Raw genomic sequence first — 22,342 nt, forward strand, 5'->3', positions numbered from 1 at the left:
ACACATATATATATATATATACACACACACATACTTTAGAATTTGATAAATACACAATAAATTATTTAAATGAAACCTGGGAGCAAAACTATTATAAATGGATGACAGTATGCAAATTCTAATATATGCAATTTCTATTACATGCTCTTAGAACTGTCTTCATGACAAGAGCTATCGTTAGTAGAAAAATTTGGACATTTGTCTGCAGACAAATACTTTTACCTCATAAACGGTATATTTTGACAAGCAAGTTCTTAAGCAGCACATATTACATTTATGGCTGACATTTAATTTTTATTAACATTATGTTTAATACTCAGCTCTGGAGCTTGCTGTCACATTCCTTAACATAAAATTGTTTCTGCTTATGTATGTATTCTGACCTCATTTTATTTTCACCTATAAAATAAAGCACTATTCTAAGTAGCTGCCACACAATATTTCTCAGAATGACACCGATTTTTTAAGATCCCAGGAGCTTGGTCAATTACAACAAAACAAAATGCGGTGTCTGATATTTGCACGGCACAAATCTAGTCGACAAGTCAGACAATTAACCTGGCTGTTGATTGCAGGTGTCTGAGAGATTTGATTTTCAAGAATCATCCTGACATTGCTTATCAACGTGAAAATAATATGGCACTATTAACATAGAATAATCTAGTTAGTATACTATTCAAATTATTGCCTAGTGGTTGCAAATAAAATGCATTCCTCTATTATGCCTCCTATCCAAATGCTTAAAATTACTAAATAAATGTTTTAGCTTGTGTCTAGGTCTCAGCCATCATTGTTTGTGGAATGGTTTTGTTGTTAGTAATAATTAGTACTAAATTATCCACATGCATTAAAAGTGTAAGGATTGAAAAAAAACAGTATGATCTTACATAATATGTAAAAACGCATTTGATCTATTCCAAATGTTAATAGGCTTACTGTTAACATGAAGTGAAAAGGACTAAAATAAGAGAAACAAAACAGCATGTTTAAAAGAGAAAATAAATACAAGGAAGCACAATTCTGGAGACCAATCAACTGTCTTACAAAGCACTGAAGATGCCAAATAGTGGCTCTGAAATGTTGGCTACTTGCATTCAGTGAAATCATTAATATTGTCCTTGACATATTCTGTAAAAAATATTGAAGATCGCATATTTGTACTAATTTGTAATTTTAAACAGGTTACTGACACAATCAGGAATTATAGTAAACCTATTTTACGTGCAATTGGCAGTGTAATGTAGATGGGTACAGGCGTGTTTATGTTCAATCCTATGTAACCATGAGAATTACTTATGCAATAAATGTTCCCAAAAAATGAATTTAGAGTTTTGCAAATTTCAATGCTTGGTATTGGTTAAGTAAGGGAAGAAGTGGTGAACATATTAATACAAAAATTACAGATCACCCATTTCATATTTGTAACTTACTAAGTTATTCTTTGTATACTACATCTTTGATATTCAAAAATAGAAATTAATTCTTGTGTATTCAACAATATGAATATATGGCTGCAACAATAATAATCTGTATTTTTCTACTGGTGAATGTAAATTCCACAGATTTTCTGCTTCAGAGGACTATTCTTAATCTGCAGGATTAAGTAGTACAATTTCTAAAATTAAAAACTTAGCTCAATATTATTTTTGTTCTATATGTGCAGTTGAGCCCTAACTGAGTTAATCGGATTCAAACATTGGAAATGACTAGAGTTGAATTAAAAAACACAATAGCAGAAATAGTGCTTTTCCATTACGTTTTACATCTCTTGTCATTGACGTGAAATACAGAGATGAAAACGTAGGTTAACCATTACTGACCCGTAGTTCAAATGGCAACATTTAAATGTCAAACTAAGTCATGCATCAAGCCCTAAGCTCAAACTTTGCACTAATATGCCTATGGTTGAATAAGAATACATTTTGCAGCAATATTCTGATTAACTAAAAAAAGCTTTAAAAATCAAATTGTAAATTATGAGACTTGATGTTTTGATTATTTCAATGCACCTATCAGGAATTAAGTTTTCATTGCTTAGCAAATCCCTATATTATATTAAAACAATAAAAATAAATTAGTCATTGTGATTAAGGAAAGTTTGCTTATAAATGAAGATACGTCCATGGTAATATTACTTGAAATAAAGAAGGTTGATTTACATCTTACTTGTGTTTACTGTATTATTAAAACTGTTTCTTTTACTATGTCAGAGACACATTACACTTATGCAGTGAAGAACTAATATGGAGTTTATCCAGATTAATACATTTGCATAGAAAAATAAATTTTGATTATAATTAATCTAAAGTGACACTAGATTAAAATGACAAAATAAATGAGATATGGGCGAGTTCTACTTCACCAGATGTATTTTCAGTCCAGTAAAAGCTACTTGTACTTAAAGTCTTAAATTCTGCATCCTGATTATACCTACGTACCAATTATTGAGATAAACTAATGTATGCCACAATGCAATGACACAAGAATTCTAATACTGAGAAAAAATGACAAGGTTTTATTTTAACTGGGCTTTATTTTCCTGGAGCTCATATTGCATAATCTAGAGTGATTTTGATATTATGGGAAGTGAAAATCTATTTTTCTGATGCACAGTCAATCTGGCCAGATTTGAGCCTCTGTAGTGGTGCAAATAAGCATACCGGCTGTAATATGCTTGCTAGAATACTCCAGTAATCTTCATAAAAAGCGTGGTGCTTTCTTTTTGAAAGAAAGGACATTTATTTTCAGATTCATTTTTAGTCCATGCTTCTGTGTATGAAAAGAAATATACACTTCAAACCAACAGTCTTTAACCTATATCAGTGCCCTCCCTCACTACATCTGACATTATGTGACTATGCCTAGCGTGCTGCAATGAGTGCCAACATATTAATATGACTGTGGTTTTGTCTTTGATACAAAAGGTAAAAAAAATACAAACTAAGAAACAACAACGGCAAATCATGCACCCAGCATTGTCTGCCAAGGAAAATATGGAAAAGACTTGCAGTATTTATACCAGATGCTGGTTTAATGCAAGATGCCATTAAAGCCAGACAATTACTGCAAAATGTATTAATGCAGAATTTATTGCACAGGTAGAGACTGCTTTGTATTACTGAGGAAAATGACTGAAGAAAAAAAGACCGAAAGGCCTCTGGTCAACGATACTGATATGCCTTGGCATAATGGAAAAAATACATGATTGGTATCTAATCCTGGGCTTAAACAAAATTAATATGTCATCAGAGGAATCACAAGTACAGCAAAGATTAATGAAAGGCGCTTAAAATTACAAGCACGCAAACTTATTTGATTAAAAAATAATCTTACTGGCCATTCTGTAATATTCTCCAACTTATCCTCATCTATCCTGTCAGATGGTTATGATTAAAAATAGGTCAGCATGAGGCTACTGATAGAAATCACATGTAAAACACACATGTGATGAATACGATTGAGACGGGGGGAGGGGAACTGGGCACTTAATTTTAAGATCAAAAGAAAATTTAATATGGAAAAATGACAAAATCTACAAGTATTACCAGAGTCTTTGTCAGACTTCTTGTTTTCTTTGTTGTCTTTTTCACTGGTGTCCTTGTTATCAGTAGCAGCAGCTGCAACAATGGTTTTACTAGGACCTTCAGAGTCTTCACTTTGCTCGTCTGTAATTAAAATTATAATGGAGGTTAGGACAACAGATTAAAAATGGTTCAGGATTTGTTTAGGGGAAATGATTACTGCATTCTATACCTTGTACTTCACAGAGAGTTAAAAAGAAATAAAATACAAAATGTGCTCCAGTATTGATTTCAATGCTTCCACTTTGCATTGGAAGATGAACTATTTTCTAAATGTAAATCTGCAATAATATTTAATTGCATGCCTTAATGCAAAATCTTATTAATGTCGAGCTTTAGATGTTTTTGCATAACAATCATTAAAATGATTATTGAACATATATCTACATGTGTTCAGATAAATAGCAATGTTGAATTGATAGTTTAATTGTTCACAGTATTTTATTGATCTTGCATAATTGAACATAGCCAAGCCCAATATTTACAGAATGCCCAGATTTAAAATTGAAACCTTTTAGCTCTCAGGTAATATTGATCTGAGAATGTATGATTAATTTCAGAGTACCTATAGGGGGCAGTCTTTTAGATATAATGTAATATTCCTTCAAACGCCGCACCGTTAACACCCTTTTAAAATGTTTGCTAAAGAACGATTACACTGCATACTTTCATTCATATCTTTATTCAAATCTATAAATAAAAAAGCCGACACCAATTTAAATAGTTATGCGTTCTTCCAAGCTGTAATGGTGCTGGATTAATCAGTTTATACAGTTAGCTGCACAGCTAAGGTTATGCAGCACTAATCCATGAAATGCCCACTGTTCCTTTTCATCCTGTGATCATTTGTCTCTCACTGTGTTGATGTCACATTTTAATGAATTTTTAGCAGTCTGAGTAATGCCAGATAACCAGGCCTGCAACTCCCACAGCACTGCATGCTGTGTTCATCGCATTGCAAAATAAAAATCATATTTGCAGGTCCCGGTAGGAATTAAACAAATTGGGAGATGGAAGGAAAATGGTGCCATGTCCTGTCGATCACGGCAAAAGACTGCACTCATCAGATTCATAAAAACTTAATAACCATAAGAATTGACCCTGAGGAGACGAGCAGGTCCCGAGCACACTGACATATAGCCCCCCAGTCCTTGTTTGATAAGCAATGCCTTTGTTAACTGACTAAGACAAGTTAACCCCTTAAGTTCCATACCACTGTATCATTTTGCATTTAAGCACAATGCATCAACTCAGGAATAAATATAATATAACATTTTCATTGCAAATGCTACAGTGATTGAAGAGGGGAAAATGAGCACAGTCTGAATGCTATGTTTTATTGATAGTGTTCTGACAGCAGGATGAAATATTCCCTGTTATATGCAGCAGATGGTTGCAAAAATTGCTAGTTTAGCATTAAGATGACTTTTGGGTGACAGCATTCCAAAAATCTGAAATGCAGAAATAATAAAGCTGAGTGCTGTGCTCAATCAACGGATTAAAAATATTCTACACGGATATAAAATGCTATGTTTGCTTTTACACACAAGCACAGATTGGTTAATTTTCCTTTAGCAATCTGAAATCACTTCGGTTTATTTGCTGTACATATTAGAAATGATTCAAGTAGGTTTTGCCTTCACACAAAGCCAAGGAATGGGATAATTTTAAACTGATCTCTTTTAATCCATCTCAAGGGTATGTTAAAAACAGATTGATCTAAATTGATTTGTACCTCGATGTGCACAGATTAACCCGGTTCAGAGTGATTAGAATTGGTTTCCAAACTCTATTAGACTGCATGTACATCCTCCTATTTGCCTCTATGGCAGCATCGTTATATTATACCAATCCTGATTGTTAATCAAAGAGAAGATTCTGCAAGCTCACTGGTCACAGTAGGTGGACAGGGATGTATTTGTAAAGGTGGTAGGGGATCACAGTTTGGAATGCTGCGTCTCTCTGATCATACCTGATAGGGCTGTTTAATATCGAGTGTACACACTGCTCACATCCAGCATCGGGGCCTGGAGCCTAAGCAAGCTTGCAAAAAGACCTTTCTTTCTCATCCTCGGGAATTTACACATTGTTCTTTCACTGGATTTACTGACCCATTTCCCGTGGGCGAGGAAATGAAGTGTCACAAAGTGTCCCTACCTTCGGGGGACATGAAATTTTCAAGGCGATCACGCCACACATTAATAAAACATGGTGTGTTAAAAGGCAAATTATGAACCCAGTAAGAGTGACTATCATCTGGGTCTCATCAGTCAGTTTGCTCAGCCCTCTTCTGCCTTTCTGGTATGTGTTTTAAGAGCAAGAGAAATTCCCAGACATATTCTCCTATACATCATCATGGAGTCTGACCCTGGCCTGACCCTCACAACAGTTTGACTAATCTTAACGTGAACAAAGACTTTGTATCAACAGCACAGAGCAACTGTGGGATAGACTCCCCATCAACTTAATAGCAAACAGCAGTGCTGAGGCTATAACTTTAGAAGGTTCCTGCGTGCCACAAACAAATAAAACGTCTGAGGCAAACTGTCCACCAGATACATACTTCTGTCCTTTCAGCCCTCCTTTTGCTCAAATGCACTAAAGGAAAAACATTTGTGAAGGAGCAGCAGAGGCTCGATAGAAACTAAAAGCTGTTTACAGAAAAGCAGATGTATTTTGAACCCTAAACCCATTGTTCAGTTATTTATTAATTCAACACCATGTGTATCAAAATGTTAAATCCTGCTAGTGAAATATTTTTATAATCAGGAAAGAAATATCTCATCGGGATTGGTAATGAAGTGCGTAGGAAGGAACTGCAGATGCTGGTTTACACCGAAAGACCTTAAATGCTGGAGTAACTCAGCGAGACAGGCAGCATCTCTGGAGAGTAGGAATGGGTGACGTTTCGGGTCGAGACCATGACCCCACAGATGAGCATCAGGCCATAATCTCTCAGACAATTTCTGATTTTATCACTTCCAGCTGTCTGCCCTCCACAGCCTCTAACCTTGTAGTTCCCCATCCCCCATCCTAGTTCTCCGCCTAGTTTCACTGTACTCATTAAATTTCACTGATTCTATGCCTCGTTGTCAAACGTTCCCTCAGCAAACAATGATCCATGCTACATTTTCTTTGATCATCGTCCCCTAATATCCCTATTTCTCCCTCTCCCCTGAATCTCAGTCTGAAGAAGAGTCTTGACCCAAACGTTATCCATTCCCCAGAGATGCTGCCTGTCCTGCTGAGTTACTCCAGCATTTTGTGTCTATCTTTTGGTAATGAAGTGTTCATTTCTGACATAGAAAAATAACCCTGATTTTTCTCATTGTGTTGACTACTTAATGCGAGGTATGTGCTGCAGAAATGAAAAAGAATGGTAGTCCAGTAATATTTCCTTGACTGCAAGGAAAAGATTGAAGTGTATCAAAGTATTGGCTGAAGAAGGCCATGGCAATGTATATGCCTAATACGGTTCTCTTTAGAGAGTTTGTCTATCAAGGCCACAGAGCCAAAAAAGAGCTGAGAGTAGTTTTTAATGCAACAACACGAGATAATAGGAACAGGAATCTGCCACCTGGCTCCTCATACCTGTCCCTCCATTCAATCGAATCATGGCTGATCAATGCTGACCTCACCACCTCTTCATCACAACCCTAATGTCTCGATTTTTCAAATACTTAACTATCTCCATCTTAAATACATCTAATAATCTGGCCTCCTCCTTCCTTGGGGATAGAGAATTCCAGGGATTCGCAAGCCTCTGAGAAGAAATTTCTCCGCACTGTCGTTTCATGGAACTTTACTTTGTAGTCATGACTCTTGGGTCATGACTCTCTCACTAGAGTGAACATCTCAACATCTCCTCTGTTAAATCCCTTTAGGATCACATACGTTTGAGTAAGTTCATCCTTCATTCTACCAAACTCTCAAACTGTGAGGATTGTCTTGATCAGCCAACCCACTCATCCCAGCAATTACCTTGGGGAAACACCCTTGGACTGCCTCCAACATTACCATATCCATTTTTTAGGTAAGGGAACCAAAACAATGGACAGTAATCCAGGTTTGACCTCACCAACACCGTCTACAACTGTAACAAAGCCTCGCTGTTCTTAAACTCTAATCCTTTTGCAATAGACTGCTTGTTGAACCTGCCTGCTAACTTTATGATTGATGCCCTGGACCCTCTGAAATTCACTTATTTACAGCCTCTCTCTCCATTTAGATAATAATCCACCTTTTTAATCCCTGTACATTCCTCTTCATGACCTCGCACTTCCCCACATTAAGCTCCATTTGACATGTTTTTGCTCAATTACTCAATCCATCTATATCCCTCTGCAGAATTACAATATCCTCATCATAACATGCCCTTCCACTTATTTTCGTATCAGCAACAAACTTGGAAATCTAACATTTCGTCCTTTCTCCAGGTCATTAATGTAAATGGAAAACAATTGTGGGCCAAGAAAAGATCCCTGGGATATTCCACTGGTTACATCCCTCCAGCCAGAAAACAACCCATTTATTCCAACTCTTTGTTTTCTATATGACAGCACAGTTTATTACACGCATGGAAAAAATATGCACGCACAGCCATGTTGAATATTGAAGCTTTCGATTCTCTTAATTATGATTGAATTTACTTAACAAAGCTACGTTAGGTGATCTCCAAAGCGAGTTTAATGACATTATTAGTTGTCCTTTAAAATAAAAAAAGTAATCACATTCTCACAAATGTACCCATCATCGTGAGCTTTTGCTTTAACAGTTATTTTAATGTTTTTTTAATGTAATTAGGAAAACTGATGGTGTATGTACATATTATTCTCAAAATAAAATGCACAGAAAAATGTGATTTGAGGAACTTTGATGACAAAAAGGGGCCCCAAAACATATTCCGATTATGCCTATAGAACCACAATAGTAAATATCAAAATAACATTAACATTTGCCCAGTTAAGTTTAACAATGTGAACAATTTCAACAATTGAGTTCTAATTAGTTAATTGTGAAAATCCAATTCTAACTAATTCAATATTGTTAAACTATTTTTCTGCGCATGTTATTAAAGGAAAACCTCAATTAATTTACAAAGATAGACACAAAGTGCTGGAGTAACTCAGCGAGTCACACAGCATTTCTGGAGAATTTACAAAGTCCACAAGTTTAATTATAAAAATATATATACTGTACATATAAAGATTTGAAAGATTTTCCTCTCCTTCTACACATTTAACTCTGCACCCGTACCCCATATACCCTCAATCCAATCACCGCTCAGTGTCATTAATCAATGGGAGATACATTTCTAGAGGCTAGTGGTTGTCCCTCTGCCCTCAAGGTACTCCTCCCGTAATAGACAGAACACTGTAAAACAGCAAATGGTTCGATCCTTGGTCACGATCAACAATCTTCCTCTTTCCACCAGATACTGATCAATAGCTCCCTCAGGAGAATCAAGTTCAAATGTCATCTTCATATGAAAACAGCTCTGTATGTTGACCCCCTGAATGAATATTCTTGTTCCCTTTAAGGACCTTCCACAGCACGACATCCTTTTAAACACAGTATTTTTGTTTTTTGTTGTCAAAGATGAATAACAGGACAAAGAGTAGAACACAACCACTATTCTGACATCTAGAAAATGCACTGCAACGACTTGCCTAGTCTTACCGCAACAACATGACCCAAACTGATGGACACAAAGTGTTGGAGTAACTCAGTGGGTCAAGCAGCATCTCAGGAGAACATGAATATGTGATGTTTTGGGTAGGGACCTTATTTTAGACTGATGCAGAAGATGGACAAAAAAAGGAGTAACTCAGCGGGACAGGCAGCATCTCTGGAGAGAAGGAATGGGTGACATTTTTTGTGTCTATCTTGGGTTTAAAGCAGCATCTGCAGTTCCTTCCTACACATTTAGACTGATGTAGTTTAAAGTAATCTGAATCAGACTGAAACTTCACCTGTCCAGAGAAGATGCTTCTCAGAATTACTCCAGCACTTGGGTCCTTTTGTGTAAACCAGCATTTGCAGTTCCTTGTTTCTGCATGTCCCAAACCCACAGGGACTCCTAGCGCTAAATAGGACAAAGGCACCAGGCATCTGGGTACACCACCACCATTTGATTCCCCTCCATGTCATATCCTGACCTGAACATATATTACCGGTGCCAACATCCTGGAATTGTCTACCTAACGCCACTGTGGCAACACCTTCAGTTGAATGACTATAGCTGTTTGACGAGGAGACTCAACACCTCCTCCTCAAGGGTTATACGAGATGGACAATAAATGCTGGTTTTCCCTGTTACAAAATGAATTATAACTTTACAAGATTGTTATGTGGTAAGGTCATGGAAATGATTATCTTCATGCAAGTAATAAATAAATGTTTTAATGCAAAATCCTGAAGATCGTATTTATTCCACCTTCAGAGGGAAAGAGTTAGATTTAGCTCTTAAGAATAAAGGAATCAAGGGATATGAAGAAAAAGCAGGAACGGGGTACTGATTTTAGGTGATCAGCCATGATCATATTGAATGGTGGTGCTGGCTCGAAGGGTCGAATGGCCTACTCCTGCACCTATTTTTCTATGTATCCATGTTCCTAAGATCTATTATTGCACTGGCTTCATTGTTTATTCTTAATTTTGTAATGATGCTTGATGCTACACCTCAAACTATTAAAGCCATAGTTTTCTGTCTCCAAAGGCAAACTCTGTGTTAAGGTTGAGGGTTTACTGTCGAAAGCCAATGATAACCGTTACAGCTTCCAAGTGAATGTTATTCCTAATATACACCTCCATATTATCTTTGGGAACATGAATTGCATGAATTATGATGAAGTTCATGAATACTCTATAATTAATCCACATAACTTGGATTTTTTTTTAAAACATACAAGTAATGTTTGGTCATCAACATTGTGTGACTGCTTCTTGTCGAGGATAGTTTAAAGGATGTACTCCACAAATTACATCTGACAACAAAATCCACTAATGATTTTCAATACTGAAGTCACTTATTATCATGGTAAATCCATAGATCAGAGATCATGACACAGGTTTTCAAAGGAACCAAAACAAGTCTTGAATCTTTGCATTCAGATTTACTGAATCTTTAACTGAATTGGACGAGGATGATTTCGGACTTTGATGTACTGCAATACTATTAGACAAAGAATACTAAATTGGTTGTTCTATCTTACCACCAAATTTCAAAGAACTAGTGAGACCACACCTGGAGTATTGTGTGCAGTTTTGGTCCCCTAATTTGAGGAAGGACATTCTTGCTATTGAGGGACTGCAGCGTAGGTTTACAAGGTTAATTCCCGGGATGGCGGGACTGTCATATGCTGAGAGAATGGAGCAGCTGGGCTTGTACACGCTGGAGTTTAGAAGGATGAGAGGGAATCTCATTGAAATATATAAGATTGTTAAGGGCTTGGACACGCTAGAGGCAGGAAACACGTTCCCGATGTTGGGAGAGACCAGAACCATATTTGGCAGTTTTGCATCATCAACATACGTCATTCTTTCAGTGCAGTTACTCCAATAAATGTGTTAGATGCAGCTACACCCAAAATACATTGGAGTTATCAGGAAGATTTTTCAGTTTGTTCAAAAAATAAAATCAGCTGAGATTCAAGGCAAATGCAAAGGAGGGTTGCAATGGTGAACAAACAAATGATAATAATGCAAGCATGAGGTCTGCACATAATGCTTTAAAAGTTCAATATTTGTACAAAAATGTTGACAACAGGATAAGATTTCTTAAGTCAATAAGCTCAAGATTCCCCAAATCTGTGCAATTATTTTCAAAAGAAATATGACTGGCATTATCATGGAATATTTATGATACATACTTCAAAATTCTTCACTTTCCCCGATCAAAAGTAACTGGGTGGATATGGTGGCGTGTCAATTTGGGGGGGGGGGGATTGTTGGGGGACAAATATACGGATATAGGGTATTTAGTACAACTCATCCACGCTGACCAAGATGCTCCACCAAGCTAGTTTTCCCGCATATGACAAATATCCATCTTCCATCCTTTCCTATCCATGTACCTGTCTGAGTATCCTCTAAATGCTGTTATGGTACCTACTCCAAATATCTCCTCTGGAAGCTCCTTCCATATACCTCCCACCAGATACTGGATATATACTTCGTAATTTTGTTGTGGCTTGATTTACTTTGCTCAATTGCCTTTGGTGATATAATTGCAGAATCTATAACAAGATTCAAAAGCTAAACCAGTCAGCATTATATCAGTGCTGTTACTTCGAGAGAGTACTTTTAACTTTAGCATGATACTGCATTTTTTATTACCATCAGATTTACACAGCAGAGGCAAATCAATAATTTGGGATGGTGGCTCCATTCAAGATCATAACTTTAGTCATAGTTGACAGCACAGTGGGACTGCAAGATGAGCTGCTTGCCTCACAGATTCAAAACCCAGGTTCTTTCCTAACTGCTGCTCTCTGGATGGTGTTTGCACGTTCTCCCTGTGAACACGTAGATAGATAGATACTTTATTGTCACATGTACCGTGAAGGTATAGTGAAATTCTTTGTTTTTGCATGCACATTACATAAAAGAGTCGCCACAAGGTGCAGACAAAGTTCCCTTAAATATTGTTGGTCCCATCTTTGTCTTTGGATCTACTCCCAGTGCTCCAGTTTCCACCCACATCCCAAAGCCATGCAAGTTGGAAGGTTAATTATCCACTGTTAGTTGCCCCTACAGTGTAGGTGAGTGGTAGAATCTGGAGTAGCTGATGGGAGTATGGTGAGCATGTTGAGATATTTGTCAATGGGTAGAAAGTGGCGAGTGTCAACTCAAAAGTTCTATTTGCATGCTCTATGATTCTATACTTTGATAGCCTAACAGCCTTATTAATTTGGGATTTTATTCTGGATGAGGGTGATCTATGATATTATGATTAAGTGAGAGTTTTCCCAGGATATCTCAGATTCTCTTTACTGAAATATCCATAACGTGTGAGCTTTTCTGTTATTAAAATTGCGCATTGGAAAAAAAAATCAGTTGCTGCAAATGAATATATATCTTAATGGCTTAGAAACAAGAGTGATACAATTAACTTCAGCAGATCCTTCAGCTGAAAAGGAATAAGAAAATGTCAAATAAATTTGTATATTTTTCTCTTAGATGTGCAGTTTGCAGTGAAAGGTGTCTAGAAACAGATGGGCTAAATTTGGAGAGGCATCAAAAATTGACCGGGTTGGCAATGCATGTTTAAATCACACCTGTCCATTGTACTGCACTATTGCTCCAATTTCATGTTAGCTGCTCATTTACATCCTTGCTGAACACAGCTCATGCTGACTGTGCTGTTCATAATCCAATATTGTGGATTAGTACCAATTAAGGACAGACTGCTGAATTTAAAATCATCTTATGCCTCCAGTGCTACAGCGAGTGCTGACTGATAGAGTCATAGAGTGATTCAGTGTGGAAACAGGCCCTTCCGCCCAACTTGCCCACACCGGCCAACATGTTCCAGTTACACTAGTCCCACTTGCCAGCATTTGGTCCATATCCCTCCAAATCTGTCCTATCCATGTGCCTGTCTAACTATACTTCTTAAATGCAGGGATAGTCCCCACCTCAACTACCTCCTCTGGCAGCTTGTTCCATATATCCACCACCCTGTGTGGGAAAAAGTTACCCCTCAGATTCCTATTAAATCTTTTCCCCTTCACCTTAAAATAGTTTCCCAATCGCATCGGATTTGAGGAAGTGTGAAAACCTTGTTGCACAGGACTAATGGACATCCCTGGCTTCCAAATGTTGTAATAAAGTCATTGGTAGAGAAGGTGCAATGTAGGAGAGGGGTCTCAAAGTCCTCACTGGCCGGGACAGCCTGCAGAAAACCATTGCATTGGCAGTGGGAAGAGACATAATGGAGACAATGACCAGTATAAAAGCCAGAGCAACAGGTAGACAAAATGCTTCCCAAACACCCTGGTTTGAAAAAGTGTCCTGCTGAGAAAGCTGGAAAGGGTGCAGAGAAGATTTGCATGGATGTTGCCAGGACTCAAAGGCCTGAGCGATAGGGAAAGGTTGACCAGGCTAGGGCTCTATTCCTTGGAGCACTGGAGAATGAGGGGCGATCCTATACTGTACAAAATCATGAGAGGAATAGATTGGGTAAATGCACAGAGTCTCTTGTCCAAAGTAGGGGAATCGAGAACCAGAGAACATAGGTTTAAGGCGAGGGGGGGGAAAAATTAATAGGAACTTGAAGGCTATCTTTTTCACAAGGAGAGCTTGGTTACTCATACAAAGAGTTTGCTAAAAAAAAACCAGAACATTCCCTTCCTCCCATCATTACAAGTTAGACTTTATTAATTTTTAATTATCCCTTTGCTCCATAGATGCTGCCTCCCCTGCTGAGCGTCTCCAGTGTCTACCTTAGACTATTAATTTATGCTTAGAAAATTTGAGGGGCAAACTTAAGATGAGGAGTGCTGAGCTTCACTAGTTTTAAGATGCTTGTGTGTGAAATTCTTCCACATAAAGATATTAAACCCACACTTGTTTAAACAGTGAGCAGTGCAATGTCGCCTGAAAGCATTAATCGATTTACTTTAATTAATGTATATAGGCATCTCAACTTGCTTCAGAAATCTAATGCTTCAAGCAACCTACACATTCCTTCAATGTCGATTCCTTCTCTCATATTGATTTTGCTGAGAATTTCTACAGATATACCAATAATGTGCGTTATACATCAGACTGAAAGACTGAAAACCCTCCCTGAACCAAATGTGTTCACTTCAGGTCTTTTTAACAGGACAGGGAGGATAGCTGGGAGTGATTACAAGGCCGAGATCTCATTTTTGCTTCAGACAATGCCATCAACTACGAGAATGAATTCAAGCAGTTTATAACAATAATTTAAACTACTCAATTAAATTGCAACCCTGAAATCCCTCCTCTGTATTTTCCATTATTTGTAAGTGTATCATTTCAATTTTGTGGGGGTTTCATTCTGGTTTTGGTTATTGCTTTTGCTGTTGGTTTTGCCTTCACAAGCCAATGCCGATAGTTATTATGAATCCTCTACGATCCTTAATATTATTTAATATACCATCATGCTAATTCATAGTTATTAACAATGACAGCAATTTGCATTCATGTAGCACTGTTAACAAATTAAGAAGGCCCCAATGCCCCTCACAGGAATATTATCAAACAACATTTGACACTGGTCCAGAGTGAATACACTCAATAAATATTAAGCATAAATATTATATTAAGCATTAGGAACTAATTATTTCGTTTGTTACTTGATATAAACAAAGGAGTGTGTTTAAAAAAAAATATATACTGCATGTGCTTATCCATTAGATCAGTTTGGCTTCATATTCTGCCCTTTAATAAAAGGTATAATGCATAGATCATGTGATATTTGGTTGTGTATCTACAGTTTTAAGACTTCATTTGTGTTGCTGTTTTTCAGTTATATTTCATATTGATTCATATATTCCACAAAGTTTTTACATAATAATTACTGTGATGGTAATTGAGAAGACAGATGTGAGTGTTTTTCTCCATTTAAAAAAAAAATGCTACAAAGAGATGAAATGAAAACCCACATGTAAATAATGCAGTAAGGAACTACAGGATTGGGAATACCTCCTGCACGCATACAGTATTTGGTCTAAATATCTTTCAGGATTGAGCGACTAGATCTATGGGGAGGAGCCGTAATATTGATAGACAGAAAAGCATACAACTGATCTGATCTGTGATCTGTCAGTGGGTGAACTGAATTTCATATAACTATATTATATAGTCCACATCTACATCTGTACTGTATGCTTTCTTCACTGCACAGTACAGCAACCGATTATCCCAGCCACAACAAGTGACCACATCCATCACTAAGTGCTTCAATTTCATTTAAGGTCACAACATTAAGGCAGCAATCACTAATCAGCCATTTTTTTATGTGCACCTCAGAGAAACTAGCCTAACATATCGTGTTTCAATTGAATTATATAAATGCATTTTAAACAGCCTCACAGGTGTCTAATTTGAATGATTGCAGATTATTTTCCCTCAGAATTTTTCACTGAGCTAATGCTTGGCTCAAAAAGGCTAATTATGATTAATTAACCAGTTAATCCACTATTTGTGGCAAGAAATAGCAAATATTCATTTGCCATGCACTGCATTTATGGGTCAGATCGTTTGAAGAATTGCAAGATGCCCCTCTGCCAATGTCATGGAAACAGGAGATGTATTTTTAAATGGATGAAATTATTTTCACCACTCAAGCAGCAAAGGAAGAACAAATGATCCAAAAACTACACGCAGTGTCGATGTAATACCTTAATATTCCATTGGTAAATATTTCTGATATCATTGTCCTTGTAATAGAGCAAGTGCCCTGATGGAAACAATTATTGCCGCATTCAAAATAATCCAGATAAAATCCTTTCTATTTTGATATTTTCTTCCTTCTCTTTTTTTTAATTACAGGATGATTTTAAACATCTGTCTTTTAATTGTTTCATCTATGCAGAAGCCGAAGGGTAAAAATTCCCACGTGCCCTCCAACGTGACCTGTGGTTAGACAGAAAGCAGTTTTGCCGGTCATCATGCAGTTTCCTGTCTTTAGCTTCTGAAAGCACTGGAAGCCGAGGTTAATGGCCTTTCCAATCTCTGTGATAAGAATTCATTTTGTTCTATTACCAGCAGTTATCGTGGAGCTTGCTGCACCACTTCAGCACAGTTCAATCAATGAGATAACCTAATGAAGTAGCCAGCTGTAGCTCTATTTCCCTGGTCAACTCTATCAGACAAATAAAATCCATCAGCCAAACCCCAAGCCCTTCCTCTGTAACATCATCTTCATATGCAAAACCCATATGCATCAGAAAGTTTAGGTACTACAGTTGTATTTTAATTGTATTTTAGTTGGGATTTTTTTAAAGAAAGGGGATGCTGAACAAAATGAGCTTGGCCATGCAGCATCAAAAATGACAACAGTGCAATGGAAGTTGGAGAGGTGCAAATATTGTCACACCACAGATTTACACTTTACTTAAAAAATCTATTGTATTTCTTTTTGTTGAAGCTATTAAAGAATTATAAGCATGTTTCATATTTCAGAAAATCATGCTTTGAAACTGCTTATATATCATCCATGTTGATTGATAAATTAACGCAAACTTTTGTCATTTTTAGAATACTTAACTCCGAGTATATTTTAATTTTAAAGATATATTTTCTTTGCTGGAATAACAAAGCTATACTTCACATTTTACCCATGATTTAATGTAATTTGTGGAAGCAACTTTCCAAAATGAAGAGATTTTCTTATACCCAGGTCAGGCTTGTTAACATTCTGTTGAGCTGAACACCTGAGGAAATGCAGCCTAATAATGGATGAGTTACTTCACTGGAAGTTGTAAAGGTGTGTTGGAATGAAGAGTTATGTTTGTTCTTTCCTGATCCTTGTACTGCTCGATTTCTACCCCCTGTATTGTCAATGGGTGTAGAGCAGTGCCATATCCAACCAAGTCACATCAACCAGTTTTATGTTTGAAACCTAGAAACATAGAAAATAGGTGCAGGAGTAGGCCATTCAGCCCTTCGAGCCAGCACCGCCATTCAATATGATCATGGCTGATCATCCACAATCAGTGCCCCGTTCCTGCTTTCTCGCCATATCCCTTGATTCCGTTAGCCCTAAGGGATATATCTAACTCTCTCTTGAATACATCATATCTTGAATACATAAACTACATGAAAGCAATATGTGGCTTTACTTCCCTCATTCTGTTAAACAAGACAAAGTATCTCACAATATGATTTGTTTAAGAAAGAACTGCAGATGCTGGGAAAATCAAAGGTAGACAAAAAAGCTAGAGAAGCTCAGCAGGTGAGGTGCATCAATGGAGCGAAGGAATAGACGACGTTTCGGGTCGAGACCCTTCTTCAGACTTCAATAGGATTTGTACTCTTTTAGCTAGATTAGCTGGTTCTTCAAATCCAAATTAAATGGAAGCAATGGCATTAACTTCTGAATGGAAAATAGCACAGGAGAAACCAATAAAAGCTATTATTGGAATTCAATTCCATCACATGTAGAAAATGCCTATTTTGTTAAAAGCTAGAGAAAACCAAACAGAACAAAATATGCAATGTGGCTAAAGTCTGGTATACAGCTTAGGTAAACGGCACTTTTTTTGCCTAATGCTTTATACAATAACATTGTTCTTTCTCCACAGTTAAGGCTTGTCTGAATGAAACCAGGTGTCAATGCTATTAGTTCATTGAACAAAGAACAACATCTACTCAACTCTCATTATGTTAGTTTATGTGGTTATTGAACATAATTGTAGCTCTTTCCAATAATAATGAACATGCCATACAAATTAAACTGAATGTAAACCAATATTTCTGCCACTGTTTCATGAGTTATCCAATTGTGCAAATAGTTAAAAGCAACCACTTGTACTACCATTGTACGTACAACTACAAGAATCTTTGTATGCTTTACCTTCAAATTCAACTAATTGTCCTAAAATTTTCAGGCGGCATTAAAATAGCAAATCAACCTCCCCACAGCTTCAAAAAGCTCTTTGAAAAAGTATCATGTCATCCATTAATGTCAATTTAAGAACAGTGCTATCAGGCTCCCTCGTGTGAAGCTAATTTGTTTCAAGAGCTGCAGGCATTGAAAGTTACATTTCTCATGTTATTTTTAAGTATCAAAAAAGCAGGAAACAGCTCTTAAAGGGTTAAGCAACAGTACAAACCACACACTTCCAGCCACTTGGAGAATGTTGATAGGAAATAAGTGTTTGCTCCAATGACGTGAAGAGCTAGTCGAGTCCTGTGGGGAGGGAACTGAATGGTAAAGAAACTGGCTGCTGAAGAGTAGCGCATGCATCAGCCATTTTCCTTTTGCAAAGGTACTTCTGGCTGGAAGTTTCTCGGAAGGTGAACACTGTCACATCCTGGCCTCAGATGTGGAATAATAATGATACTGACACAATATTTATAGGTTACATCCATTGATCTCCGTGTTTATTATCTCACTCAGCCATGGCCTCCTGCCTAGGCTTACACAGTGCACATGCGATCTGACCTCCAGGTCAGCTGATACAAAGGTCATGATATTTGCATATCATCATCATGACATCCCTCCTTTACCAGAATTAAACTTAAAATTAATATGTGTTCTTTCCAATATCCTTTCCAATTAAATTCTTACAAAACATATTTGTGTTTTCATTTGTGTTCCAATAACTCATGCAACAGATGCATTACAACCACAAAACAAATGCAACTTTTTACACTCTTGTAACCTTAATAAACTCCTTACTGGCCCCTCTGAATCAGTAGCTTTTGGTGGATTTTGGGCTACCTCGTTTTGAGTGTCCCTGGATATGTACTTTTTGACACTCGATACATTTCTCTTGTAGATAACACCTTCTGGAGACTTGACAGTCACCATGCTGCCGCTTCTCAATACAACATTGTATGGCTGGCGATGGTAAGGGGCGTCTATCTTACCGCCATCATCTCGCCTCACTAGCACATCATCCCCAGGAATTATTTCAGAGTGCCTGGCTCCTCGTTTCAAGTCAGCATACCATTTTGCCGCACCTTTCTTTTCGGCATCACAGTCTCTCAGCTCCTGGTCTTCCATGATCTCTCACACTTCTGGTATTTTAGTGCAAATTTTCCTTCCAAACAAAACTTCTGCTGGACTTTTTCCTATTGTTGAGTGAGTGATCGCCCGATATACAGCTACGTATGCTAACAGTGCCTCCTCCCAGTTTTTTCCTTCGGCATGGGTGATTCGTAATGCAATGGTTTAGTTGCGATGTATGGATATATACCACCCTCACAGGGGAAAAAAACTTATTGAAGAGGGGAGATATGTCTGGGCTTTAAAAATATATATTTTTGAAGCCTTCCGAGTTAGAAACTGGTTCTTTTGTGACTGAATACCATCATGGTTCCATGAACCACACGTCAGGTGGAAAATTGTGCTGGAGACAAATTATCTCCATCACCCTGCTATTGACATCATTTAGATGAGTAGGATGCAAAGAAAACAGTGGCAGGGTACAAGAAAATCCCACTTAAAAATATCACACTATATTAATGAATGGTTTCAACTCTCCCTGAAACATCCACTAAATTCTTCATATTTTGCAATGCTATTTTCATCAACACAATAGCTCTTTTACTTTGCACAAGTAAACACGAGGCCGATTTAAATCTTTGAAATGTAAAGATTTCATTCGGAAAGCTAAAGGATCATGGACATTCCAGGCCATACATGAAAGCAGATGAGATTATTATACCCAGAAGGCATTTTAAGAACATCTGTCAATTTTCTTTTATGGAATGTACTGATGATGTGCTATTGATTGCATCTTAAACAAAGTTGTTACAAAACCCAACCATTAACAATTCACATTGATAGGGACAATCAATATTTAAATGACTCTCTTCATTGATTTAAAATTAATTTTCAATTAAGAGATCCATATTACTTTCAAATGCAACACTTATCCATTCCAGCAAAAAGGTACATTTATTGATACTTAAACAGCAGCGGCTGCTTTCACATCGATTTGGTAATTTGTGCAGTGATTCGTTAGCGTCATCAGCCTTCCAAATATGTACCACAGCCTTACGACACCTTATAGCACTTGAAGACCCGAGGAAGAGTTTGTTAAATCAGCAGGCTATCATGATTCCACGTGAAATGCAAGGAGCTTGGAAAATAACAACAGGTAGGACTATTGAAGCTGCAGGAATTTAAAAAATGCATCTTTGTACAGTTCTTCTAAAATAATGAACACTTCAATGCCGCTAGCTTGCACTACACATGATCCTTTATTTTGTCTAATTAGACGGCTGAAACCTTTTGTTTCTCTACATGCAATGGATGAAACCTTTTATCAGGCATATTGATTCCTCTAGATCTAAACTATATCTTTTGTCTTTGAGTAGCTTCTGTAAGATGTCTCAGGGTGTATCATTTAATATAACCCTTGATGCTGTTGCCTCACAGTTGGTGTTACATCTTAACATGAAACTCACTGTCTCAACAAAGGGAATGCTGCTTAGACCTTATTAACTACAATACCGCTAAAGTGCAATTAAAGTTATTATCACTATTTACATGCCGCCTTGTTAATTTGCAAATAATTAGAACCAATGCCAGTTTCTAATTAAGACTTGCTGCTGAACAGAGCTGTGTGGTTAATTTAAAGGAACTGAAGAAGTATGCCCTTTAGCCTGTCAATTTCACAGCACTTTGTAACACACTTCATGTTGCACCAGTAACAAAAGCATTTAGATCGAGTACAGTTTAATAACAAGAGCAGCATATTGTAAAGTCATGCAATATGTGCACCCTATAAATGTAGCTATTATTTTTATTTGGCAAGATTGAACAGTAACTAAACTAAAAAAAGAAACAAAACATCATTGCAATTAAAATAAATATTTTTGAACTAAACAGATTTATGAGAAAACGTTTTAATGAATAGTTTAAAATTCTGTTGGAACTGGTTCAACTGGCTTTCGGGATCTTAATTTTCTCTGTACACGCAAACCAAAGTTTGTATTGTAATATTTTCAGTTTCAAACCTAGGAAACTTGGATGGAGGATGAGAAAATCTATTACAAAAAAGGGATGGTCAGGTATAGTCTCCAGGTATAGTCTCCTTCCAACTGACTTATTTTAAAAGCTTAGCACCTCAATTAAAGAGGGAGTAAATAAGCATCAATATTTGCAAATGAACAAATTTAAAGCAGACAACATACTTAGTTCTGGTCGCAATCAAGACCATGTTATTGGAGGAGAGGTATGAGGAGGTATACTTCACATCAACACCCTATTTGGTCAAACCCCCAAGGGTGCACAAGGACAATTGAGGTCAATTGGTATAAATAGGAAAGTGTCCAATGTCTAGAGTCACACCTGATGATTGTAGTGACGGAGACCATGTATTGTTGTCTCACAACATCTCTGCAGGAGTTACATAGTGTGGCCTCTTTAATTACAACCTTTTTCAGCCAGTTCATCACAGGTCTTTTCTTTCCTGTGGCCAGTCTCAGCTGTGGCTCAGTTGGTAGTGTGTTTGCTTCTGAGTCAAAAGGTTGTGGGAGTCCCTCTGCAGAGAAGCGAGTGTACAAGCTTTATTTGCCACTGCAGTAATGCACTTTGGTGCTGCCTTCCAGATGAAGCTTTAAACTGAGGCCTTTTATGGCTTCTGAGATGTAAAAGTTCCATGTGGTATTATTCTGGAGTAGGGGAGCTATCCTTCGTGTCTTGGCTTATGTCTATCCCTCACCTAACATGCCTTAAAATAGAGTGAGAATAGATACAACAACTCAGTGGGACTAGCAGCATCTCTGGATAGAAGGATTGTGTGATGTTTTGTGTTGAGACTCTTCTTCAGACTAGTCAGTACCAAGTCATTATTTCAGGCATTGACTATCCCCAACAAGGAAAACTTAATTAACACTACTAACCTAATAAAAGGTTATGTAGTCATACAGTGCAGAAACCAGCTCTTCGGCCCAACTAGTCCATGCCGACCAAACTCCCATCTATGCTAGTTCCATTTATCCACATCTGGCCCATTTCCCTCTGAAACTTTCCTATCCATGTATCTGTCCAAATGTCTTTCAATTTTTGTTATTGTACATGCCGTAACTACTTCCTCTGGCAGCTTGTTCCA

General features: G+C 37.3%; 1 protein-coding gene across 10 annotated transcripts in view; it reads right to left on the minus strand.

The window, feature by feature from the left end:
- zfhx4 (zinc finger homeobox 4) overlaps window positions 1–22,342 on the minus strand; it is a 326,096-nt gene that overhangs the window by 40,775 nt on the left and 262,979 nt on the right. For all 10 annotated transcript variants that reach the window (XM_033019258.1, XM_033019260.1, XM_033019262.1 and 7 more), the window contains one exon: window positions 3,546–3,665. In XM_033019258.1, the coding sequence (XP_032875149.1) occupies window positions 3,546–3,665 (120 nt within the window). The remainder of the gene's footprint in view (window positions 1–3,545; window positions 3,666–22,342) is intronic.

Source organism: Amblyraja radiata, chromosome 4, assembly GCF_010909765.2.
Source record: "Amblyraja radiata isolate CabotCenter1 chromosome 4, sAmbRad1.1.pri, whole genome shotgun sequence".
In the NCBI taxonomy this organism is placed as follows: Eukaryota; Metazoa; Chordata; class Chondrichthyes; order Rajiformes; family Rajidae; genus Amblyraja; species Amblyraja radiata.